General features: G+C 42.0%; 1 protein-coding gene across 5 annotated transcripts in view; it reads right to left on the bottom strand.

Annotated features, from left to right (window-relative positions):
* The window catches only part of SGPL1 (sphingosine-1-phosphate lyase 1), a 53,382-nt gene extending 29,920 nt beyond the window's left edge, over positions 1 to 23,462 (bottom strand). Inside the window, exons 1-3 of one of the 5 annotated variants that reach the window (XM_027531055.1) lie at positions 23,325 to 23,462; positions 22,055 to 22,116; positions 504 to 669 (exon numbers count right to left, since the gene is read on the bottom strand). In XM_027531055.1, the coding sequence (XP_027386856.1) occupies positions 504 to 669; positions 22,055 to 22,081 (193 nt within the window). In that variant the 5' untranslated portion in view covers positions 22,082 to 22,116; positions 23,325 to 23,462. Of the gene's footprint in view, positions 1 to 503; positions 670 to 22,054; positions 22,117 to 22,586; positions 22,788 to 22,900; positions 23,135 to 23,324 lie in introns of those variants that run through there. The other 4 variants (XM_027531057.1, XM_027531056.1, XM_027531058.1 and 1 more) reach the window with 4 other exon arrangements.
* Between the last annotated feature and the right edge of the window lie 3,050 nt (positions 23,463 to 26,512).

The raw sequence follows: 26,512 nt of genomic DNA, 5'->3' as shown, positions 1-26,512 counted from the left end.
GTCACACAGAGTCGGACACAACTGAAGTGACTTAGCAGCAGCAGAGATATCTCTAGAGCATGGCAGTGCCTGACACACAGCAGACATTCCCATGGTCGCTGCATGGGTGCTGTTCTAATTTCACATAATCTTTATTGAAAAAAAAGCCTACAATGAAAGCAATAAATCCATGCTTGGAGAACTCTGGGTGACACAATTATGTTCTAGGCAAGAAAGTAAAAGTGAAGAGGGTTTGAGCGACACTCTGGATCCTTATGATGACTAATCTCTCAGGGGTTTTAATGTAAATTGCAAATCCAGAAAAATCAACATAAACAGTTACAGTCACACAAGAGTCCTATTAAAACATTACCAGTCAGAAGGCAATGCCCTTTCTATCTAAATAGATTTTAAAAATCAGAACCAAACCAACCAGGCAAGAGGTTAGCCCAATCCGTTAGCCCCGAGTTCCAAAGCTGGTGTTCACTCCACTGTACCTTTACAGAGGGGGGCAGTATACTTACTCTCTGGCTGGAAGACAAACTCATACACCCAGACTATCAGCAGAGTCCACACGACACTCCACACAATCAGCTGCCAGGGCTCATACTTGGTACAGTGCCCATTCACGTAGTTCTTGGCCTTTGTGGAATATACTTCCAAAATCTCAAAGTAGGGCTCAAAGGCCTTCTAGAAATACAAAAGAAAAAAAATATTACTTTCAGAGAGAGAAAGGAAGTCTGTTCTTAGTTTGTTTTTCAACCTTATGTTTTCAAGGGCAAGGCCATTCATGATGTGGCCCTACCCCAGCAGTAATCTTATCATCCTCTGAAGTCCGCAAAGCTTCTGCTCCAGGAACTGCAGCGGACACTGCCCCTTAACAGACACGTGGACTTTGACAAAGTTTTTGATCCTCTGTCTGTAAAATAAAAGGTTAGGCTGGGTCATCATTTCAGTCTAAAACTTCTGGAAGACTGCAGGATTTACTGTCCTACTGTCTTCTTTGTTGGCTGCACCGGGTCGCTGCAGGGGCACAGGCTTTCTCCAGCTGTGGCACATGGTCTTAACTGCCCCACGGCACGTGGTATCTTAGTTCCCCGACTAGGGATCGAACCCACATTCCCTGCATAGGAAGTGGATGCTTAACCCCTGGACCACCAGGGAAGTACCCATCCCATTATCTTAACTCAAACTAATCCTCTCAATATCTTTCTCTTCTTCTCTTCTTTATTTGAATCTTTCCCGTTCTTTAACCCAAAAGGCAAACAGACAATTCACGGGAAAAGTCCCCAATGCTGGGAAAGATTGAGGGCAGAAGAAGAGGACATCAGAGGATGAGATGGCTGGATGGCATCACCGATGAACATGAACCTGGGCAAACTCCAGGAGATGGTGAAGAACAGGAAGGCCTGACATGCTGCAGTCCATGAGGTCGCAAGGAGTCAGACACGACTGGGCAACTGAGCAACAACAACACAACCCGAAAGGCAGCAGACTGTTTCTGTAAAAGGCCACAGGCTAAATATTTTAGGTACTACAGGCCAAACAGTTTGTGTCACAACTACTCAGCTCTGCAACCACAGCAAACGCAGCCACAAAACAGAGGGTGAAGACTTGAAGGGAGCCGTGTTCCAACAAAATTTAATTCCAGATGCTAAAACTTGAATTTCATGTAATTTCACAATCACAAAATACCTTTTTTATAAAAACAGTTGCAAAATTAAAGTATCATTCTTAGCTCACAGGCTATACAAAAACAGGCAGCAGGCAAGGTTTGGCCCATAGGCCATAGTCCACCCATCTCTGCTCTAAGGTCCCATTTGACAAAAACTCTTAAGGCAAGGAACTGTATCTTATGACATGAATCATTCACAACAGCTAGCACTAGCAAGAAAAAAAAACCCTCTCCTCTGAAAAGTCACCAGAATACCCAACTCATGAGAGTAAATTCACTCGTGCCTCAACACAGAGCTTATGACAATGTGCCATGCAGTCGACTCATGATCTTCATCTCCCTGCACGGTTGGGGACCTGAAGACTGACCAGATCCCAGCCATATTCACAAGCCCCCCAAGTGCCCCAGACAAATTAAGTTCATCTTTAGTTTGCCATTCATTCCCTTCCTCAACATTTATGAAGCTTCTCCAGTGTTTAAGACATTAAGCTGGGGGAACATCAAGGTAAACAGTGTAGCTTCTTGCCCTTACAGAGCTTAGAATCTAATGAGAGAGGCCATACATACACATGCAGACACACATGGGCACACGCATAAACAAATGAGTAATCAGAACTACTCAGGATAAACACTATAAGAAGGATGCTAAGACAGATCACTAAGGAAGCCCTACCTCTCTCTACCTGTGGGGAGATGGGGAAGACAAGACAGAGGATAAAATCTATAGAATGACCAAATAAAAGTCTCTAGGCAGAAAAAACAAAAACTCATACCCAGAAGACAGAAGAATAGCGGCAAATGCATCAGGGAGCCTGGGAATGGCAAAAAGCCCTGTGCAGTAAGAGCACACACAAGATGAGGGCAAAGACCGGACTCTGTCTTCTCCAGAATTCATCCTCAGCACCCAGCATGGCGCCTGGCAGACAGGCTGTATCGAACAAAGGCTGGGACAGTGGCTGACAGAGACCAGGTAAATGAGGGAACACATCAAGTTACAAGCGAACCGAGGCTAGGAGGAGAACACTAGGTCTGGATTTAAAATGATCTTAAAAAAAAAAAAAAAAAGCACAGATGGAAGCATAAATTGACAGGTACTTTTGTAAGTGATTTGTCAGTATCTATTAACATTTTACGGAGAAGGCAATGGCAACCCACTCCAGTACTCTTGCCTGGAAAATCCCATGGGAGGAGCCTGATAGGCTACAGTCCATGGGGTCGCTTAGAGTCGGACACGACTGAGCAGCTTCACTTTCACTTTTCACTTTCATGCATTGGAGAAGGAAATGGCACCCCACTCCAGGGTTCTTGCCTGGAGAATCCCAGGGACAGGGGATCCTGGTGGGCTGCCATCCTTGGGGTCGCACAGAGTCGGACACGACTGAAGTGACTTAGCAGCAGCAGCAGCAGCAGCATTAACATTTTAAATGTACATTCATTTTGACTCAGTAATTCCAATTTTGGTATCTACCTGTTTGTATCTATGTGCATGTTCAAGGACATACACTTTGTGACAGCAAAAGAAAAAAATATAAACAAACATAAACATCTACTGATAGAGAAACAGTTAAATAAACTATAATATATACATTTTATATATCCATACTTAGCAGCATTAAAAAGACAGATTTAAATGAACCACAATGAGAAATTTCCAGAACACAGTGTAGAGTTTAAGAAAAAAGCAAACTGAAGAACAATTAAAAACAAAACAAAATGCATGGGTTATTAATCAAGAGAGCAATTTTTTTCTAAGATAACTTCATGGGAAAGGAATAGAAACAGGACAGAGATTATAGAGACAAAAAATTTTAGTTAAGAGGATTGTTGAAATAGTCCAAAACAGAAATAAACTGGGTTTGACAAGAGCTATGTATCAGGGCCAAAAAAACAGCACAATTTGAAAAACAATTTTAGAAGTAGAACAAACAGGGTTTAGTAACTTATCAGACATAGGAAGTATGGAGCGGGAAGCATACAGATAATTCCAGATTCTCAAATTCTCGTTTGAGAGACTGGGTAAGCAGTGACAGCATTAACTGCGGTAGACAAGAAGAGGGGAGGGAGGGAAGCTGAAGATGGTGGAGGAGATTGTGAAAAAAGACAATGCTGCTGCTTTACATTCCTGTTGGCAATCTACATGCCATGTTCTAGCAGTAGCATGAAAGCTTAGGAGGAGGATGGATGGCTCAACTAATGTTTGCTGAAAACATTTGTGCCCTTACCAATTAGGCTGTGGCATACAGTAATTAGCACTGGGCAATTCCTGGGTCCCCAGAGGGCTATCCATAGAAACACAGCTTATTTGCAACCCCCTCCCCACAGTTCTTGGTGGTCATTCCCTAGAGCACACTGTTGCTATCAACAATCAATGCTGCACAGCAGTGGCAGTGCCGGCTGAGACCTGAGAAAGAGCAGAGGAGTCTACTATCATCGAAGGTATGTCATAATTTTGATTATTACAGAGCATCTTCTAGTGTTAAAGCTGTGATAAAACCAAATGGTTAAAAGTGTGCATGAACGGGACGATGGGAGAACCATCATTCCAGCTTTGCAGATCAGTTTTCCCTCTGGTGATTCTAGCTCCTAGTTCACCCATAAAATAAAGAGGTTACCAATGTCAGAAGATAACTGGATGTTATCATAGCACTGACTGAACAAAAAAGTAACATACTAGTATTAGGCAAAGGGCAAAGGATCAGCAAATGCTGACTATTAATAATTCCATTGTTAAAAGCCTATTAAAATACAAAGGCATTCCTTGCTAACGTTTACAAAATTATATTCAGCAGAAGTATATTTTCTTTGTAATTGCTCTGAGAAGATAATGGGAATCCGTGAATTTGAAGTCTTTGACTACATCTCCTTAAGCACAAAGAAACACCTTTTAAGGAGATGTATTTCTGTATTCTCTTATTCCAATGATAGAATGCTACTGTACTTGGACGGGTCCTAGCAAGTTTTCTGAATAGGTAACTAGTTGGTCACAGAAATTACACCTCCTGGCCTCACTCCAGGGTCCTTTTAGGTCACCACAAACAACCTAGGCTCAGTCCTCAACGAAGAAGCACCTCACAACACTGGCGGCTCACGGCGTGACAGGGCTGTGCGGTAATGTTTGCTATCTCCTTGGATAGCAAACGGGAGGCCGCAGTTCCTCGGGGCCTTGCAAACAACACCAACCCTAGGCTGGATTCTGACGCAATAAGCCAGCCCTGGGGAAGCATGCAATCTAAATGCTGAAGAGAGCTTTAGAGACCAAACCCACGTTTTCATTTTATAGAGGCCCTGACGTGGAACGGGGTGCCTAAGCTCATCCGGATGGGCTTGCGTTAAAGCAGAGACTAGGAACCCAAGCCTCCCGACAGTACCCAGTACTCTTTCCAGCCCTCATTCTCAGCGGCACAGGCAGAGGAGTACTAAACACATCACAATCCAGCGCCATTCCCAGAATTTTCTTTCTATACTCTATGCTCTGGGTAGAATATACCTTGGATATATGGTAACATACAACTACAGAGGCTTCTATTTATTCCAACTTAATCTCTACACTGTGTCTCTGGAAACAGAAGAGCTATGAATGGTCATCTACGAAAGCCACTAGCTTATTGTACAACTCCAGGCAATTACTTCACCTGTCTGGGCCTCTATTTCTGTACCCAGAAGGGACACAGAACATTCACTGAATAGTGTCTGTGTGTGTGTCTGTGGGGTGGGTGTGGGTGTGGTCTATTACGCAAGGATCTTCTTGGTATTGGTGAAACTTGCACCAAAAAGCATTCTCTTCTTCATACTTCGTTAGAAAACTGAAAATGTATTCTTGTAGGAAAAAACAAAACACTTTGCTCAATGAATGTATATAAAATGAAAGTAAGGAATACCATAAATCTTTTAAAAGTATATTAAAGGAAAAAGATCAACTTTAGTGTGAAGATTCAAACATTAAGCACTTTAAGAAGCTATCAAATAATGATAAAAGTAACCAGACTTCCTCTTTCTCTTTATCCCATTTCCAATCTAAAGGTTTATTCAATAATCCTAATCATTATTAAACAAAAGGCAACCGCTGGAGTGTCTGGGAGCTTGGTAGCATTCTAATACTGAGCTCTTTCACCCCCTGTGTCATTTCAAGGGTGCAAGACACTTTCGTGACCACGACAATAGCAGTCTACAAAGCTAGTAAATTTAGGGCCTGTTGCTTTTTAGACTGAGTTTCAAACTTTCCCAATGCAGTTCCACAGAAATGTATTTTACAACACAAACTCACATATATAGCAACAGAAGATATAAAAACAAAACAAAAATTTCCAAAATACTTTATACTTTATTACTAGTGACAGACTTACATTTCTTTTCTATTTCTTCCTTCTTTTTAAAGGTTTGGCCCACTGAATTGATTCTACATCCCTCTAAATGGATCATGACCTTCAGGTTTAAAACCAGTGTCTTAGAGTGATTTCCCTCCTGGCTTCCTTAAATTCAGAACGTGACTGTGTAACAGCACAGGAATTAACACTAAGGTTCCACTCAACACAATCTCAGTGCTTTTTATACTTAGGGTTTATTTTCTTAACATTTTCACGAGGCCAGGACTATGATGTGACAGAGTCCATCTAAGTCCAGGAAACTCAGAATTCTTGCATCACAAATTACTTTCCTATCAGCACGGACCTACAGATCTCCCCAATGATATTAACCATTTTCAGTCCTTGAATCCCTTCAAGAGAACATGACTCTGTAAGCAAACTTTGCATAATGGCGCCATCCACATCTTCTTCCCCCTCTCCCCTCCAAAAACCTTCTTTGAGAAACAGTACTGGCACCATCCACATCTTCTTCCCCCTCTCCCCTCCAAAAACCTTCTTTGAGAAACAGTACTGCACCTAATCAACTTCCTGATTATGCACTGATATTTTTTCCCCATTAAATTTCTTAATTAACAACTCAGACCAGAAGAAGCATTCTAAAAATTACTATCACTCAAAGAAGGTATTTCCAGACCCACAAGGGATGATGCTTCTTTCCTTAATAATAACCATCCTTTCCATTACAGGGAAAGGATGGTTATTATTACTTCTAACCAGTAGAAGGCACCAAAATCATCCAAGGAGCTTTTCTCAGATTAATCCACCCTGCAGGACTGTACGGACAGAGTGGAGCCCAGAAATACATATTTTGGAAAATGTCCTCCAGGTGACAGTGACATCCTCACTTGGTTAGGAACCCTTTCTCTACACCATAACATGACCCCTTCTCTCCTCATCCCCTACTTTGATAAAAGAAATACTCAGTAATTGAGTTAATATATTACTGTGCTTAGTCGCTCAGTTGTGTCCGACTCTTGGCAACCCCATGGACTGTAGCCCACCAGACTCCTCTGTCCATGGGATTCTCCAGGCAAGAATACTGGAGTGGGTTGCCATTTCCTTCTCCAGAACATATTACTAGATGGGGTAAGAGACATCCACCAAGCTTAACTGGGAGTGTTAAAGCTGGGGCCCCGCCACATCAATTCACTGCTCATGGCTAATATTTATTCTTTGGTGAGACACTAATGATCTAATCTAATCTAATTATAGATACTAATAATCAAAATCCTCTAGTAAAAGTGCACAACTCAACACTCAATAGTCTTTCCACAAGATCCCGAAGTCTGAGCTTTAAAGCAGGAATGGGCTGTTGAGGAAAAGAAAAACCTGTTTTACCCAGTCCACCCACTGTCTTAATGTCTTAAAAGCAAATCATACTCTAATGACTGAGACTGCAATAAGGGCATGAAATTAAAATAGAGAAGAAAGCCAAAGAGTTAAGAGCTTATTCTTACTTTACTTCTACTCTAAAAATAGGAGGAAAAAGTTAACTGAATCTGATTCTCCTTCAGATTACATTCTGCAAAACTTCAAAGTATAAAGTAAACAGGTAAGAAAACACTATTGTCTTTAGAGCCTCAAAAGGCATTAAAGTTTATCAGCAAAAACAGATCACAAGCCCAAAGGGAAAACTCCCTTGAGTCATTAAAGAAATTGAGCAATAAACCAAACAGCTACTCCAACCAACCAAGGGTAACTGTGTGATACAGGAACGTTTGAAGGCAATGAGTCATCATTTCTTAGGAGGTAAAAAGCAAACCATATACTTCCCCCAAAATTCCGCTATGTAAGTCAAATGATCCAGTATCTGAGAAGTTCGTCTCAAAACGCTTAACTGTCCACACTTTCCCTTCCAGTCAGGCCTCAAGAGTCAGATATACATTCTCAGTACTAGTTCACAGGCCTGACAAGACTGACTGCTCTACACTTAACACTAGATTATTTGGGCAAAGCACCTCAACCATCACTGGAACACAATCTTGGCCTCTGAGAGGAGACAGCCATGCAATGTAACACAGTTGTTAAGAGTGCATTCACAGAAAATTCAAGTTCCTAAAAGCTGGCAGCCCCAAAGACTACCAAATGGTTGTTGAAAACTTTTTATTAATTTAGGTCAGGAGCAGGCATCCAGTGAAGACAGATGCTGATTCTGTCAACTGTTAACTCTGAGCACCGCTCTTCTAAAATACATCAAAAAAGACATTATGGGGAGCTTCAACCTAGCAGAGAATACTGAAATACACAAAACTAAGTTCAACAAGCAAAAGGTACAGACTGAGGGATACAGTTCGTGCTCAGTCACTCAGTCATATCCAACTAACTCTTATCAATCCCACGGACTGTAGTCCTTCACTCTCCTCTGTCCATGGGATTTTCCAGGCAAGAACACTGGAGCAGGTTGCCATTTCTTTCTCCAGAGGATCTTCCTGACCCAGGGATCGAACTGGCATCTCCCATGTCTTTTGTATTGGCAAGCAGATTCTTTACCACTGAGCCACCAGCGTTTTCTTGGTAAATATGACCTCAGGCCGAGGGAAGTACGGAAGTAGGGCAGATGTTGAGGGAAAGCACTCCGCAAATTTGAGCACATAATGTTGCCAAATCTGCAATGAACTCCCAGAGTCTCTTACAGTCAGTAGCTAAATGACTTACTGTGCACATGTACACAAAGTTACCTGTCAAAGTGCAAAAGAAGTTCATCATCCTCTTAAGACCAGAAAGGACCCCTTGGATAATAAGCAAGGTCTAGTAGGAACAGTAGAAGAGGACAACAGAGGATGAGATGGCTGGATGGCATCACCGACTCGATGGACATGGGTTTGGGTGGACTCCGGGAGTTGGTGAAGGACAGGGAGGCCTGGCGTGCTGCGGTTCATGGGGTCGCAAAGAGTCGGACACGACTGAGCAACTGAACTGAACTGAGTGGGAATAATCCCACATTCTTCACACAAAAAGGAGAATTCTTGACTTCCCTGAGCAACTGGGGAAGAAGTCAGTCATCTAGGTTTCTCCCTTCCCGTACTTCTTTTACTAATAGGATTATCCACCTACCTTTGTCAAGAGTTAAGACAGCTAGACTTTCCAAATTATAACTAGTTACAGAAATCCCCTCCCTTCAATAACAGTCACGCAGCTATTAGAAATGAGAAATACTGAACACATGCCCAAAAGTGTGACCTAAGTAAACCGCAAGGGCTACTTCTCTGGAACTTTCTAACAAGTAACACTGTTCAAAAAAATTACTAGAGACTTATCCCTGGGTCTCTGATCCTCAACAGATACAAACACTTTTAGAATGTCTGCTTTCAAAATCTAGTCATGAAGGAGCTACTTTTTAAAACTGAAGACTTTAAATTTAAAATGAATACTTGGAAGACTTTCAGACTTTTTGGATAATCTGTTCAAAGTGTAGGAGAAAATGTGTGCTTCCAATGAAAAAGTATATACTATCAAGGACACCCCTCTGAATTATTGCATTCTGATTATATGTAAGTTGTTTTACAGGTTTGGGCTTTGCAGGTGGCTCACTGGTAAAGAGACACAGGTTTGATCCCTGGGTCAGGAAGATCCCTTGGAGGAGGGCATGGCAACCCACTCCAGTATCCTTGCCTGGAGAATCCCAAGGACAGAGGAGCCTGGTGGGCTACAGTCCATACAGTTACAAAGAGTCAGACATGTACAAGCTGTAGATAAGATAGTAATGCAGACTCCTCTTAATCTATATCTCATGACCAGCGAAGGCTCAATGGCCTCCCTTCTCCACTACGGAAGAAACTGTTTTGACTCTATTTGCATATTCATTTTAATACCCCTGAACTACAAATGTATTGGTTCGTTGGACTTCTCTTTTGAACACTGTAAGTAAGATAAAAGTGTGTATTCATTTCATACCTGTATGAGTGTCACAACTTTACCTTCTGGGGGAAATTATCTTTTAACAAAAGCTAAATGTTCTCAGTCCCCTATGCTCCCCCATCAAAAAATGCTTTGGAATATAAAATCTCGCAGATAATTACAAAGGGTTCAGGGCATCCTAAAGGCCAAGTCCCTGGGGTCATATTCCTCAGGTTAATAACTCCTCTAATAACAAAAAACTATCCTATTGTATAAAGCAAACCCAAGACGCCTATGTTTCCTGCAGGTGAGAACAAAATAGAAACACTGAATATATCCATTACTTAAAATTCTTCAGGAAAAGCCTCACGCCTATAAATAAAAAGGAATGACATTCTGATCCAAGCTACAACATGGATGAATCTTGAAAACATCATGCTAAGTGAAAAAAGCCAATTATAAAACACCACATAGTATATAATTCTATTTATAAGAAACGTTCTGAACAAGAAAATTTATCAACAAAAAGTAGTCTGGTATTTGTTCAAAACTAGGAGACTAGGAGGAAGTTACTACTAAAGAATAAGGGGTTTCTTTTGAAAATGTTCAAAAATTGTGGTGATGGCTTCACAAACTCTGTGAATACACTAAAAACCACTGGATTGTATACTTTAAAAGAAAAAAAAAATTATGACTCAGCAATTCCATTTACGTTCACCAAATGTTCTCTCAGCTAAGACCAACCACCTAAATTGTTTGTATTCACAGACTTAAAAAAAAAAAAAAGTCTTTCTGAAAAAAAGTTTCCATATGACCAAAGATAGCAGAAGCTTTGCAATTCCAAAAACAGAGATTAAAGCTTTGGGCTCCAAATAAAAGGATCCATTAAGTGTCTAAAAACAATGAAGAAATCTGTACAGTAATTATGTATAAACTAGACAAAAAGGGTCACTACTGTTTAAAGGTATCATTTTGAGAGTTCATAAACAGAAATACTAACTGCTAAAATGATGACACTTTTTAAAAACATCTTTTGTGTTTTTTTATGAACACATACTCCAGCCACTCTCCAGGATATCTGAAAAGGACACCCACCTCTGAGTACTGTCCTGAACTTAAACCTCATCACGACTCCTGTGGACTCTGAGAGTTGTGTTAATAGTGTTTCACAGGCCACTGTTGTATCCTAGAAAGTCTGGATAGTGTTCAAAGGCTTCTACTCTAATTTTCGCTCTAACTTAGAAGCTGTGTGACTTTTGGTAGTTACTGAACCTCTATGCAACTGGATTTTCCTCATCTGCAAAAACAGATGCCATTGTTATAATTCAACAAAAAAAAATTCACAAGAAAAATAATAATTCAAGGGTTGCTGTGAATCTTAAATGCTGTAAGGTAATGAGCAAACAGCTTCAGATAATACACACTTAACTAAGTATCTGATGAGTGAGTTCTCTGGTGATAAACATTTTCCTTTCCTTTTCATAAGCAGCAAGGAAAAGTGACCTTTGCAAGTTCCAAGCAAAGCCATAGAGGCAAAGCTTTAAGAGGCTTTACATAGTTTGATTCCCATGCCTATGCTGTATTTTCTTACAGATAATGTTAATAAATGCAGGTAAATAGTAAGCTGCTCCTTGGTTTTGTAAGACAGATGTTAAGTCATCTTATTGCCTTCATCAATTGAATTCAATCAGAAGGTTGCAAGTGTCCCCTTTGATTCTAAGAAAACCAGATTAAACCAGTTACCTATTAATAATTATGTTTACAGATCATAAACCTGATTTCAGTCATCCAGATAGACTGCTGTTGACTGCTGCAGTCATGATTTGTGGGACAACGTCTGAAACCTTATCAAAAAAAAAGGGTTGGGTAATGTAATCCTAGGCTTTCTTTCACCATGCCTGTGATACAACTCAACCATGAACAGGGCCACAGAGGCATTCTCATATTTGTCCTCAATTCCGTCCCATTAAAATTTGAAACAAATATCGATTTGCCTCAGCTTTCTCAAAGACTCAGCACCATTAAGACCAGAACTCAAGATAGGATCAATGCATTCCTTTTTAGACTCATCAGCCAAAATGCAATTCAAAGGACTGAATTCAAATGCCTCTCGGTAAAAGTCTCCAAAGAGACAGGTCTTCTCACTACCGAGCATGAAGTATAAATATTCCACAACTCCTACTTAGGTTTCAAAGAGTTCCAAAGGATTATGATTTCAGCCTTGGAATTAACCGCTACAAATGGTGTTTTACAAATCTAAACTTTTAATATTCAAAAAAGACCAAGTTTGCTTGTTTTTCCCATCAAATGTTTATTAATATTTACAGACTAGGTAAGACTGAAGAGAAAAGAAAGGGTATAATCACATTTTAAAAGTACCTGCATTACTTCAGGAAAGTTCTCAAAGCTCTCTACACTGTCTAGTATGCAGGTAACAAAAAGTGAAGACTTTTTGCCCAAAGCTAAATCCAATAGTTACATATTAAGAAAACATAGGAGTAGCAACTGGTACCACCACTTTAGAAACCTGTTTGGCAGTATACCTCGTGACCCAACAACTGTATTTATGGTTACTAAAGGATAAGTTCAAAAATGCTGCAATGTCACTGATAACAGCCAAAAAATAGAGACATAAATGTTCATCAATTATAGGATGAATAAATTATAGTATTTCATACACTGTAAAACTGAACAGCAATAATTTTAAAAAATCTTCCTACATAGGACCATGGATGAAATTCACAAATACAATCAACATTGGAGGGAAAAAGACATTCATGAAAGATAATGTATGTTTCCATTTACACGAAGTTGAAAAATCTTCAAAACCACTTATCATGAGAAGAGTGACCACCTTTGGCAGGCATCAAGTGGGAGGGAAATAAGGAGCTTGCTGGGAGGCTGGACACTTCTCACATCTTGATCTGGGCAGTGAGGACATGTATCCATATGCCCATAAAATTAAGACTGGAGCCCTTTACTGTATACAAGTTGTACCTCTCAAAAAGAAAACTCTATTGCCTTTTTAAGTGCTTTGTTCACTTCATAGGATAACAGGACACATAAATAACTGTGCCAGGAGAACAGACTTGGCGGAGTGCTCTGAAGTTTCTGCCTCTACAAGGTAAGTCATTCATTCACCAAAAATTTATAGTTTGCCTACTTCATAACAAAAAGTTCATGTAGCTATGTTATATTAAGTCAAAAAGCATTGTTAGATAAAAATCGTAGCTTACTAGGTAAGATGTAACAATTTTAAATCTCTATGTACCTAGTAAGAAAACATCAAATTATGTACAACAAAATCTAACAGAACTACAAGAGGAAACAGATAAATAATAAGGTATAAGATTCAAAGAGGTATCCACAAAACAGGAAATCCAAATAGTCAATAAACATTTAAAGGACACAACATCATTAGTAATCAGGGAAATGCGCAAGGAAAGCAATTAGATTTCAACCCTACTGGACTGGTATATAAATGTAAAACTTTTAAATATCAAGTTTGTCAAGCTCTGTAGAAACAAGACTTGCATATAATGTTGCTAGGAGTTATAAACTGTATCAACCTCTTTGGAAAAGTCTGGCATTATCTAGGGAAGTTAAGGCTATATACTCTTTAGAATCCACCTATTCCACTACTAGGAATAAATCCCAGAAAAACTCTTTTAACACTGGTGATCATCTGTCAGATACAAGAATGTGTGTAACAGTAATCTTCAAAAAGGAAATTCCAAATATCTATCTTCAGTGGTATGGCAAATAAATTGTGATAATCATGCATTGATTATGCTATAATGAAATGCTATACAACAATGAAAATGAATGCACTAAACTATGAACTACATGCAACAACGTGGATGAATCTCACAAGTACTAATATAGGAAAACCATCAAAAACACATATAAATTATTCAATGCAATCCCTTATCAAATCATCAGTGGTATTTTTCACAGAACTAGGACAAAAAAATTTTAGCTTGTGTGGAAACATAAAAGACCCCGAACAGCCAAAACATTCTTGAGAAAGAAGAACTGGGAGAATCATACTCCCTGATGTCAGACTATACTACAAAGCTACAGTAATCAAAACAGTATGGTGCTGGCACAAAAAGAGAAATATAGATCAATGGAACACAATAGAAAGCCCAGAAATAAACCCACACACTTATGGCCAATTAATCTACGACAAAGGAGGCAAGAATACACAAGGAAGAAAAGACAGTCTCTTCAATCAGTGGTGGTGGGAAAACAGGACAGCAACATGTAAAAGAATGAAATTAGAAAACTCCCTAACACCATACACGAAAATAAACGCTAAATGGATTAAAAACCTAAATGTAAGACCAGATACTATAAAACTCTTAGAGGAAAACATAAGCAGAACACTCTTTGACATAAATTGCAGCATTATTTTTCTGGACCTGTCCCCTAGATAAACAGATACAAAAACAAACAAATGGGACCTAATTAAACTTAAAAGCTTTTGCACAGCAAAAGAAACCATAAAACAAAAAGATAACCTATGGACTGGAAGAAAATATTTGTAAATGACGCTACTCAATGAGGGATTAGTTTCCAAAATACACAAAGAGCTCATGCAGCTTAAATATCAAAAAAACCCAAACCACTCAATCAAAAAATGGGCAGAAGATCTAAATAGACATTTTTCCAAAAAACACATATATAAGAATGTTCGTAACAGTAATCTTCAAAAAAGTCCCAGATTGGAAACAGTCCAAATATCTATCTTCAGTGGAATGATAAATAAACTGTGGTAATCATATATTGATTATGCTATAATGGAATACAACAATAAAAATGAATCAACCATAAACAGATGGCCAACAGGCACACAAAAAGATGTTCATTATGTCTAATTATTAGAAAAACGCAAATCAAAATTACAACGAGGTATATAACAGTCAGAACGGTTAACATTAAAAAGTCTACAAATAATAAATGCTGGAGAGAGCGTAGAGAAAAGGGAACCCTCGTACACTGTTGGTGGGAATGTAAATTGGTGCATCCACTATGGAGAATACTAGGGAGGTGTCTTAGAAAACTAAAAATATAGTTATGTGATCCTGCAATCACACTCCTAGACATATATCTGGAGAAAATTCTAATTCAAAAAGATACATTCACCTCAGTGTTCATCACAGCGCTATTTACAACAGCCAAAGCATGGACGCAACCTAAACATCCACGAACGGGTGATGACTAAAGAAAACGTGGTGCACACGTACAATGGAACACTGCTCAGCCGTAAGAAAGGACGCAGTGCTGCCGGGTGCAGCACCACGGAGGGACCTAGCGATCACCGTGCCAAATGAAGCAAGACCAAGACAAATACCACACGATGCCACTTAGAAGTGGAGTCTAAAAAATGATCCAAATGAACTTATCTACAAGACAGAAATAAGACGCAGACACAGAAAACAAACTAATGGGTACCAAAGGGGAGAGTGGGGACCAGAAGGATAAACTAGAAGTCTGGGATTAACATATACACACTACTGTATATAAAATAAACAACCAAGACCTACTGTGTAGCCCAAGGAAATATATTCAGTATCTTGTAATAGCCGATAATTGACAAGAACCTGAAATATAAATGGATATGCACATCTCTCTATATATATGCTGCTGCTGCTAAGTCGCTTCAGTCGTGTCCGACTCTGTGCGACCCCACAGACGGCAGCCCACCAGGCTCCCCTGTCCCTGGGATTCTCCAGGCAAGAACACTGGAGTGGGTTGCCATTTCCTTCTCCAATCTCTCTCTATATAAAAATGTATATATATGTAACTGAATCACTTTGCTGTACACCAGAAACAAACTCAACACTGTACATTAACTAAACTTCCATTTTTTTAATGGTTAAAAAAATACATATAAATCCATTTGTAGCAAGTTGAAAAATAAAACTAAAATTAGGGATGCACAAATAGGTGGTAACACAATTTTTTTTCTTAAACAGTAAGGGAATAACTATTCTGCAAAATCAGGATAGTAGAGTAGTATCCCTAGAGGAAAGGGAAGGAGATGTTACCAGGGTGGGGAACATGGGGTTGGGGGTAGATATTCTATTTCCTAACCCAGGTGGTAGATACATGATTGTTTCCTTTACTATTATTCTTTAAAATGAGGATAAGTGCTTTATTGGGGCTTCCCTGGTGGCTCAGACAGTAAAGAATCTGACTGCAATGCAGGAGGATCCAGGTTTGATTCCTAGATCAAGAAGATTCCCCTGGAGGTAGAGATGGCAACCCACTCCAGTATTCTTGCCAGGAGAATCCCATGCAAAGAGAAGCCTAGAGAGCTACAGTCCACGGGGTCGTAAAGAGTTGAACACAACTGAGCGACTAATACTTTCACATGCTTTATACAGGTTTGCTTGTATAATAAATTAAGAATGCAGGCAAGCTCTTCTCCTTCCCTTTCCTCTTCCTGCCAAATGAAATGCAAAATGTGACAGCTCAAGCTCCAAGCAGCCGTCTGACCCCGAAGGGATGCACTCTGAGCAGTGGAACTTCCTCAAAGAATTAGGAATGATGGTTATCAGTCATCAACTGTCTACTCTGGATTTCTCTTTAGAAAAATTTACTTCTATCTTAAAAATCTCTGATACTTTAGATTTTTCTCTTACATTCAGCCAAACCTAATCCTGATACATTCTGTGATTTGGACAAATAAAAAACTTTCTAACAATTAAAGCTGTCCGACAATGGAAAGGACTCCCCGAGAAAGTCTTCTGCACCCACTCCTGGCCAGGCATCCGAGAACGGCTTCCCACACGGCAAGGTAAGTGGCAATGAAGGATGTCTAAAGGCCCTTTGGCAGTTAAGGTTCTAAGGCTACTATGGAAACAAACTAGCTCTGAAGTTACGGCAACTGTGCTTCTGAATCTGTGCTTCTGTAATAAACGACAACACTTCTTTTCTATAATGTTCCCTGACCTGCGTTCTTCAAGACTCTGCTCAAACACTGTCTTCTCACCATATCTTTCAAAACTAACCTGAGGGTTTCCCTGGTGGCTCAGTGATAAAGAATCCACTTGCCAATGCAGGAGACACGGGTTTGATCCCTGATCCAGGAAGATCCCACATGCCAGGAGCAACTAAGCCTGCGCACCACATGCCCTAGAGTCCCTGTTCCATGACAAGAGAAGTCACTGAAATAAGAAGCTCGAGCACCACAACCAGAGAGTTAGCCCCTGGTTGCCACAACTAGAGCAACGAAGACCCAGCACGGCCAAAAATAAATTAAGGGAAAAAACCCCAAAACTAACTTGACCTTGATTTCAGCATACTGGGTATCCTGATCCTCTACCCAACCTTCCCCAACTCCATTACGTGCCTCATGGGGCTGTCCCCTCAATTCAATCACCCAGGTCCCCATGTCCTCTGGCTGCCAGTTGGGTTTGACAATGAAAACCTCCAGCAGAACATCTGAGGTGTTTATTTCCCTGGATCCCCTCCTGCTAGGCCACTGTTCGGAAATGGTTCCATTCCCACAGCTTACCCTCTCTTTCAAGTCCCTCTCTTGCCCTTTCAGGCCTAAGAGAGCTAATCGCTCTTAACACCAACCCCGCTGGCGTTCCCTAACTCTGGGCACTCAAACTGTTGGAGTGCACCAGGAGATAACAGACAGACCCAACAAATTATTTTCAGCCTGCACTGTTCCATCTTCCCCGGTGAATGGCTCCTTTCTCTGCCCTTACCCCTTAGCATGGCTTTTCTCTCAGTAATTGCATTCTGTGTCTTTCCACATGTGGACCAATTCACTGCAGATCAGTTCCCTATGGAAAAGTCTCAATCCCAAGCCGATTCCCATTTCTGCCACCAATGTGAACAAACTGCATGTAATACTGGATTGTGCAAAACCTAATTAGGAAGCTATCTGTTACTAAAAAGTTACTAAAAATTCCTGACACACAGACTGCAGAGTCAAGCCAAAGACTAGGATTTGGGGATTATCTATTTATAACTTCCCTTTCCTTCACACCAAAAACTGGAGAAATTATCATACTTGTTATTATAATCTGCTTTATTTACAAAATTAGAACCGTCAAAACCAGTGCTCATCCTACAATGGCCACTCAAACTGTCAACAAAATTTCAAATGTCCTGCCTGTCCTCCCTCTCTTCTAGACAAGCCTACAAATAAGACATCAGATTCAAATACAGAAATGAGCTTTTAGTGTCCATCTTTCAGTTTATTGCTTAACTCCATTAGAGAGTCATTAAGAAAACATCCCTGAAAAGGAGTCAAGGGTGAAAGATAAAGCTCTAAGATCTGGAAAGATCTGATTTTTGAACCAGAAAAACAAAACTGAGACGGGTTTACTGCTTCCAAATCAAGAAAACTGTGCTGCAGAAATGTAGTAAAAGACAGCATTTCTTAGGAATTTTACCATGCTTCAGAAAAGTATGCTCTCCAATGTATATTCCAAAGTAGTAGAGCTTGATCCACGGGCAAAATAACCCAACTATCACTGTGCTTATGCTCACTCACCTTAGTCGTGTCTGACTCTTTGCAACCCTATGGACTGTAGCCCTCCAGGCCCCTCTGCCCATGGGATTCTCTAGGCAAGAATACTGAACAGGTTGCCATTTCCTACTCCAGGAGATATTCCTGACCCAAGGATCAAACCTGCAACTCCTGCATTGCAGGTGGCTTCTTAACCACTGAGCCACCAGGGAAGCCCTTAAAAATGTCTCTGCTGCTGCTGCTGCTGCTGTGTCGCTTCAGTTGTGTCCGACTCTGTGCGACCCCATAGACCGCAGCCCATCAGGCTCCCCCGTCCTTGGGATTCTCCAGGCAAGAACACTGGAGTGGGTTGCCATTTCCTTCCCCAATGTATGAAGGTGAAAAGTGAAAGTGAAGTCGCTCAGTCGTGTCCGACTCTTAGCGACCCCATGGACCGCAGCCCACCAGGCTCCTCCGTCCATGGGACTCTCCAGGCAAGAGTACTGGAGTGGGGTGCCATTGCCTTCTCCGAAAAAAATGTCTCTAGACATTGCCAAATGTCCTGGGGCTGTGGCGGGGAGGGGAGCAAAAATTGCTCCTGGTTGAGAACCTCAACCCTAGATATACAACTATCACTCAAACCCCACCCAGAACTACCACAGTCCATACAGTAACACTGCACCATCCCTTTAGACAAGTCTAAAACCTAGACTTAGCTTTACAAAGTATCTTTTTCTTAGAATCTAGGAGTATTTTGCAACTCTCAAAGTGATCTAGCCCCTGAGCACTAGGAAGGAGGAGAATATGGATAAAAAGAATGGTTGCTAAAGTGGAGAAAGATTGCTAAAAGATTTCCAGACTTTAATTCCCTCTGAAAGCATTGCAATTCTCAGATGAATGAATCCACTCACTCGTTTTATTCTCTCTGAGACATAAGTGGAAAGTATTACAGTCCATGGCATAAATGAGCAAATGGAAAAAAGGCAGGCATAACACCTTAATCAAATGTGGACAAAATCAAGGGCAGGAAAGCACCGAGGGCTGACAGCCCAGGAGTCCTCCTCCGGAACCCTAGGCTTGTTACACATGGACTCCAGTTCACCTTCGAGTTTTACTGCCCTCCACACAGTGGTATTCAACCCTATCAGACCCAATGCCCTTTTCTATAATATTTCATAATGCCCTTTATTATGAAATGAAATTCAAAGAATATAACATTATACCTATAGACATAACTTTTAAAAATTTCAATACAATGCCCCAACTGCAACGCAAGAGAAAACAAACATGAAGATCTGTATAATAAAACATGTATGTTCAGACAAGACTAGATCAGAAGCCAAAAGCACCCTCCCCCACTCTTCCAAAGTGCCCCCTTAGAGGGCAGAACTATTTCACTCCTGCTCCACACAAACCTGCTCTCAACAGCCACAAAGTTCAGTAACTTCTTTACCTTTCCGTGAAGACAACTTAGAGGTGGCTTCACAAAGTAGACAAGAAAGAGGGTTTTTAAGACAGACTAACCGTGGTTAAAATAAAGCTCTACTACCTCATTGCTATGATATGCTAAGTCTGGTTTTTCATCTATAAAAGGAGAATGCCAGCATATTTTTCAAGGAATTTTAGGAAAATTAAATGAGTATGTAGAGTATCTATTTCTGCACCTAATGCGTAATATGTGCTTAATAAATGTTAGCTATCAGACTTACATTATTACTCCTGAATCCATCTCTTATTGTATCTTAGCTTATGCCTGTCTGATTCCCCCAGGAGAAAAGATGGATGACTGGATATTCATTTAGCAGAAATACTCTAAAAAGGATGCATGTACAATAAAAGTAAGAAATTGCATCATATAACTTGCAAGGTTGTTTCTAATTCTGTAATTCTACCATATGCTGCCCTATGCTGAGGTTATCTTCTATTAACTAGAGGCCTTCCTTTCCAGTTAGAGGGCCAAGAACATGTGTAATGCATCACACGATACAAAGCAAGTACAGAGAAACACCTTGAACTCAGATGTTGACCAAACGTTTATAGCATCCTCATTGAAAACCCAGCCCTGATCACTGGTTCTTTATCATTTAGCACAGTACAGTCAAAGAAAGAAGGACAATTTTTCCCTCAAGGGCACCTCAAGCAACATGTACAGTGTCTTCAGAGAGGGATGATTCTCACAGGCCAGCTGTTATTTATATGATTTAATTCTTTGCACCAATGAGCAAGGCAACACCCATAAAGAACTAGATTTTCAAATGAGGAAGTGAAAAGCAGTAGTGATAGCTAGAGAAATACTTCAAAACAAAACTGATTCCAAAGTTAATATTGTAAATAAAAGCACTCACTGCTCAGACTGCTAAAGGGAGCCCACAGGCCCAGGATGTAATACATACATCTCTGGGTATGGAGTTATATCCTACTAACATATAGGAATCTTAATTTACATATACGTACTGATTTATAAAAGAGATAGAAATTGCCAATTATTGCAGATCATTCTGCAAGGTGCTGGTAGTGGCTATTTCTGAATAGCGGAATTATTGGGGGCTGCTTCCTTTTATTAATAGCTTCCAATTCTTCTAACATAACTGCTCTTATAATAAGAATTTAATACTACAGAACACAATTTATTATCTACTGACAATGTATGAAATTTGAGGCAAAAACAACTATTTTAGGTGAACCCTTCATCTGAATCTTGGATAAACCAAGTACCTGTCTACGTCTCCAAAGTCATCCTCGCTCCTCACCGCAAACCAGAACTAGTCACAACTTGGTTGATCTCTCAACTTCTCCTGCAGACCTTAGAGATTTTGACATTACAGGACATCAGCCGTGGATATTTAAAAAAACAAAACAAAACTCACTACTAGTTTTTGCCAACTTCCCAGTGACAGCTATCAACTCTCTGGGATACTGACATCGAGAGAGGGAAAGGAAATGTTTTCAAATCAATGTCTCTTTGTACAAAGAGACATCAAAGACGTAACTTATTAAAAACTAAACACATTGCTATTTGAAAATCATGGGTTCCTCACAATTCTCTCACTAACACCCTCTATGAAAAAAATAAAAATCAATAAAGAACTTCTATGGAACCTACAAATGTCCCAAGAATAAAACGTCATTTTGGTAAACGCTCATTTGGCAATTCTATCTTCCCTGCTCACTGGGGGGGGGGGGAAAAAAAAAGCACAGAAAGATCTCAAAAGAGGGGAAAAAACAGCCTCTACCAAAACAGGCCAACTCCTCACCACAACAGAAGAAAGTACATTCAAACTAGCTCAACTCAGCAAATAGCAACTTATTATATACAGAGCACCATGACAGGTGTTTATCACCTCTAAACAAATAAGACAAGATATCTGCCTTCCAGGGAATAACTCTAGTCTGGGAAACTAACACTTATAAACTAATATATGGCAGATCCAGACAAAATTTCATTGACGTTTTAAAACGGTTCTGGTAGTATACGAAAGGAGAGATTAAAATCAACTGCAAGAATTTTGCAAAAATTCTTCACATTCATTAAATATATATATATTCATACATTTATTTCAGTCACTACCCATCTAATCATTAAATCCAAAGTAAAAGGAGGCAGAAACTCTCAGCTATCAAAGGCAAGCATCAGAGATGAAATCTACACACTCATCCTTTGGACTAAAAATAAAACATACTGGACAAGTGCCTTACAACAAGAAAGATACTTGGAAAAGGACTCACCAACGACATTAGGTCTGCACTGGGCATTTTCCTCTCCCAGACGTCCTTTCAGCGTCTCCCCTCTGCAAAAGGAACCAGGTTTGTTTACTTCTAACGCTACAAACTGTCCCGCTGGCCCGCCTATATTCGCCAGAGCTGCAGAGAAATGGTTCTGTTCCCTCCTTGGAGAGCTCAGCTTTCACTCTTCGCTTTCACACTAAAGCCCAGCACCCCAACCCAGCGAATTAAGAATCCTGCTGGCACTCTGCTTCCCTCCCGCCGCTGACCAAACGCCACCAGAGCCAGCCCCCCTACAAAAGCAATTCCCTTCCAGGTAGATACTAGGGAAACGCCCAGCCCGCAGCAGACCGAGGCCTCGAGGCCCGGAGCCCCGCCCACTTCAAACTAACCCGGCGGACCAGCGGCCGCTCCAGGCAGCCCAGCCCCAGGGTCCAGCCTCCACTGGCAGCTCTTCAGAAACAAGCTGGCCTCGTTCTAGACTTCATCCCTCCCTCCACACAACCCTTTCCTCGCCGGGGCAGGATCGGCAAACCTGCCCACAGCGAGATCACTCCTACCGCGCCCACGAGTGGAGTTTCATATCCCGCTCCGTCTCGGCCCTGGCGCGAACCCGGCATTCAACTCAAGACCTCGGGTGGCCTGCGCCCCTACCCTCAGCCCGAACCCGAGCCCGCCCCGAGGTGCTGGCCCCTCGGTCCGGCCCGGCCCTTCCAGCAGTCCTCACCCTCTCCGCATCAGGACCCCCCGCCGTCCCGACACTCCTCCTCCGCCCCGGCCAGGACCCGCCTCCCATTCAGTCCCGACTCTCTCCAAACCCAAACCAAAGCCCTCCTCCCCAGCGCGGACCCGTCTTCTTCTTCAGGGTCCGCGGCGGCCCAGTAAACCTTCTCAGCCGGGAGCCAGCTCCCGCGCTCCTTCCCTCCTGACACTCTGTAGCCGGCCTTGCCTCTCCTCACAGCGAAACCGACTCACCGGCTGCCGCCGAGATTAAAGATCCGGCCGCCGGCGGCCCCGCCCCTCTCCGCCCCGCCCGGAAATGGCCCTCACGTTGCCCCCCGCCTCGTTCCTCAGCCCTGGCGTGCGCGGCCCCGCCGCCGATCACGCGCACGCGGGGAGTCGGGCGCCGGGCCCGCGTCGCCTCCAAGCCCCAGGAGGCGCGCGCGCCTCCTACTGGCCTGGCGGGGGCGGCACCAAAGCCCTCCTGGGAAGGTGGAACCAGCCCTCCCCATAAAGTCCCCAGGTTCGTCAGTCTCCTTTAAAACCAACTTACTGGCAACTTTTGGTGACTTGAAGCCCCTGAGAGAGTCAGCCTGCAGAGCACTGTACAAACTGATCCAGAACGTCGATTCAAGATGTGTCTCTAGAGAGGCTTCTGGGATTTCAGTGAGTGACTCAGAGATATGCTCCTTGTCTCTTTCCTAAGACTTCTATTAAGGTCAACGATGCGTGAAAAAAAGCGACAGGAAAAGGCTCCCTTATTGGAAATGTCATCCCCATCCTTCCCTCTGCCCACAAAAAGGGAGAACAGGGACTATAAGTGCAAAAATTCTACCAATACTACTTTATTTTCATGAGCAATGTTGATGAAAGTACTCACCGAGATAGCAGAGGTCACCCGTCATTTCTAAAAGCACTAACTCTGAAGTCAGTTTCATGACTTGTCTATGTTGTCACGACACTAATTCGGCAGAAGCATAAGACAGGTTAGTCACTTGTAACTGATCAGTGATCTGCATACAGTATTTTTTCAACAAATTATTTAAATGACACCTACCTGGAATCTTGACATCTTAATAAAAAATGACACTTAAGGAGGGTACCGAATTCCATCTTCTTGCAAAATGCTGTCATGACACTATTTGGGGGGGGGGGGGTGGTCATCACTACTGTCATTACCCTCATCTAGTGTTTTTAGGATGGAATTCCTTGTTATCACGCCTGCCCTCCTCTGCACAGCCCCTTTTGCACTTCACAGTTTCCCAGCTAGAATGGTCAAAATTCTGAAAGAGTCAAATAAGTTCTCTCTGGGCTTCCCCGGCTTCGCCTCCACCCATCAGAAGTCCCGGACACCTCTGCTTATCAGAGCTCTTGAATCAGACACTAATAATGCCATACCCTTAGCCGTTTTACTGCTGTTCCCCAGTAGACATTCACTCTCTACTGTGTTGAAGGGTCAGAAAATTTTCTGGAAAAAAAGAAAAAAAAAAAGAAAATGTTCTGGGACTTCCTGCCAATGCCTATTCATCAAGAGTAATTCGGGGGACTGGTGGTCCAGTGGCTGGGAATCCACCTGCCAATACAAGGGACACGGGTTCAGTCCCTGGTCCGGGGAGACCTCACATGGCATGGAGCAACTAAGCCTACACACCAGAACTACTGAAGCCCACGCACACCTAGAGCTCATGTCCCACCACAAGAGAAGCCATTGCGATGAGAAGCCTGTGCACAGCAACTAGAGAGTAGACTCTGCTTGCCACAACTAGAGAAAGCCGTGCGACAACGAAGACCCAGAGCAGCCAAAAATAAACAAATAAAATACCTTTAAAAACAGAGTAACTTTAGGGCTTCCCTGATAGCTCAGTTGGTAAAGTATGTGCCTGCAATGCAGGAGACCCTAGTTGGATTCCTGGGTCAGGAAGATCTCCTGGAGAAGGGATGAGCTACCCACTCCAGTATTCTGGCCTGGAGAATTAAGTTATGACCAACCTAGACAGCATATTAAAAAGCAGAGACATTACTTTGTCAGCAAAGGTCCACCTAGTCAAGGCTATGGTTTTACCAGTAGTCATGTATGGATGTGAGTTGGACTATAAAGAAAGCTGAGCACAGAAGAATTCATGCTTTTGAACTGTGGTGTTGGAGAAGACTCTTGAGAGTGCCTTGGACTGCAAGGAGATCCAACCAGTCCATCCTAAAGGAGATCAGTCCTGGGTGTTCATTGGAAGGACTGATGTTGAAGCAGAAACTCCAATACTTTGGCCACCTGATGCGAAGAGCTGACTCATTTGAGAAGACCCTGATGCTGGGAAATATTGAGGACAGGGGGAGAAGGGGACGACAGAGGATGAGATGGTTGGATGGCATCACCGACTCAATGGACATGGGTTTGGGTAGACTCCAGCAGTTGGTGATGGACAGGGAGGCCTGGTGTACTGCAGTTCATGGGGTCACAAAGATTCAGACACGACTGAGCGACTAAACTGAACTGAACTGATACAGTCCATGGGGTCACAAAGAGTCGGACACGACTGAGCAACTTTAATTTTAACTTTGGGGATTCCAGGTTATGTCTTCCCTAGCCCTCAGGCCCCACCTTTCTGCTTTATTTCTTCTTCAGATCCCAGGATCTGCTTTCCCTAGCCTGCTTCTTAGCTGTCACCTCTCATCCTTTAATCTAGAATGTCTGTGCCAGCTGACTGATGAGCAAGGTCCATGTCTGATTCCTCCCTACACTAGTGTGGTACAGCTTCACTGGTCACACGCACAGCAGGCAGCCTGTTCATCCTTCCCAAGTGAATCAGTTCAACTATATTGTCTAATCTTTATTGTTATGGACTAAAAGATCTCCCCCGAAATTCATATGTTGAGCTCTAATGGCAGGACCTCTGGGAAACAGTTAGCTTTAGGTGAGGTAGTGAGGGTGGAGCCCCAAAATAGGATTCAAGTCTTTACAAGAACAAGACAACAAGACCAGACAGAGCACACACCCCCTGTCTGTCTCCCTTTCTCTCTCTCCCTATCTCTCTGCACAAAGTAGTCATGCAAGCACACGGTGAAATGGTCGGCATTTACAAGCCAGGAAGAGGATCTTGCCAAAAACTGAATTTGCCTGCCCCTTGACCTTGGACTTCCCAGACTGTAGAACTGTGATAAATCAATGTCTCTTGTTTAAGTCATTCAGTCTGCGGTACTCTGCTATAGCAGCCTAAGCTGACTGAGATAGAACTGTGCTAGGCACCTTTACATCCAAAGCTCTATTTATGTCCTAACGTGCCCAGACAAGCCGACACTCATCATCTCTCAACTTATAAATAAGGACATGCATGTGTGCTTAGCTGCTTCGGTTGTATCAGACTCTTTTCAACCCTATGGACTGTAGCCCGCCAGGTTTTTCTGTCCATGGAATTCTCCAGGCAAGAATACTAGAGTCAATTGCCATGCCCTCCTCCAGGAGATCATGACCAGAGATAAATGACCAGAGATAAAACAGGTGTAAGAATTAAGAAAGAAAACTTCAGCCTTTACAGGAGAATCACAATGTACCAAAACAGAACAACGTCCCTACTGACTATCAGATTCACATGTCCTAGCTATATTGGTGGGCCCTGGGGAGAAAGGAAGAGAGCAGAGAGCAAAGGGGACATAAATAAAGGAGAGAATTACGGTTCAGAGAGAGGAAGGATTTGCAAAATTAAGAGTGGTGGTTAAGGAAGGGACCACATGCCCTCTCCTCCCTCC

This window comes from Bos indicus x Bos taurus, chromosome 28, assembly GCF_003369695.1.
Source record: "Bos indicus x Bos taurus breed Angus x Brahman F1 hybrid chromosome 28, Bos_hybrid_MaternalHap_v2.0, whole genome shotgun sequence".
NCBI lineage: Eukaryota > Metazoa > Chordata > Mammalia > Artiodactyla > Bovidae > Bos > Bos indicus x Bos taurus.
The sequence above is the reverse complement of the archived record's forward strand: the minus strand, read 5'-3'. Positions and strand labels throughout refer to the sequence as shown.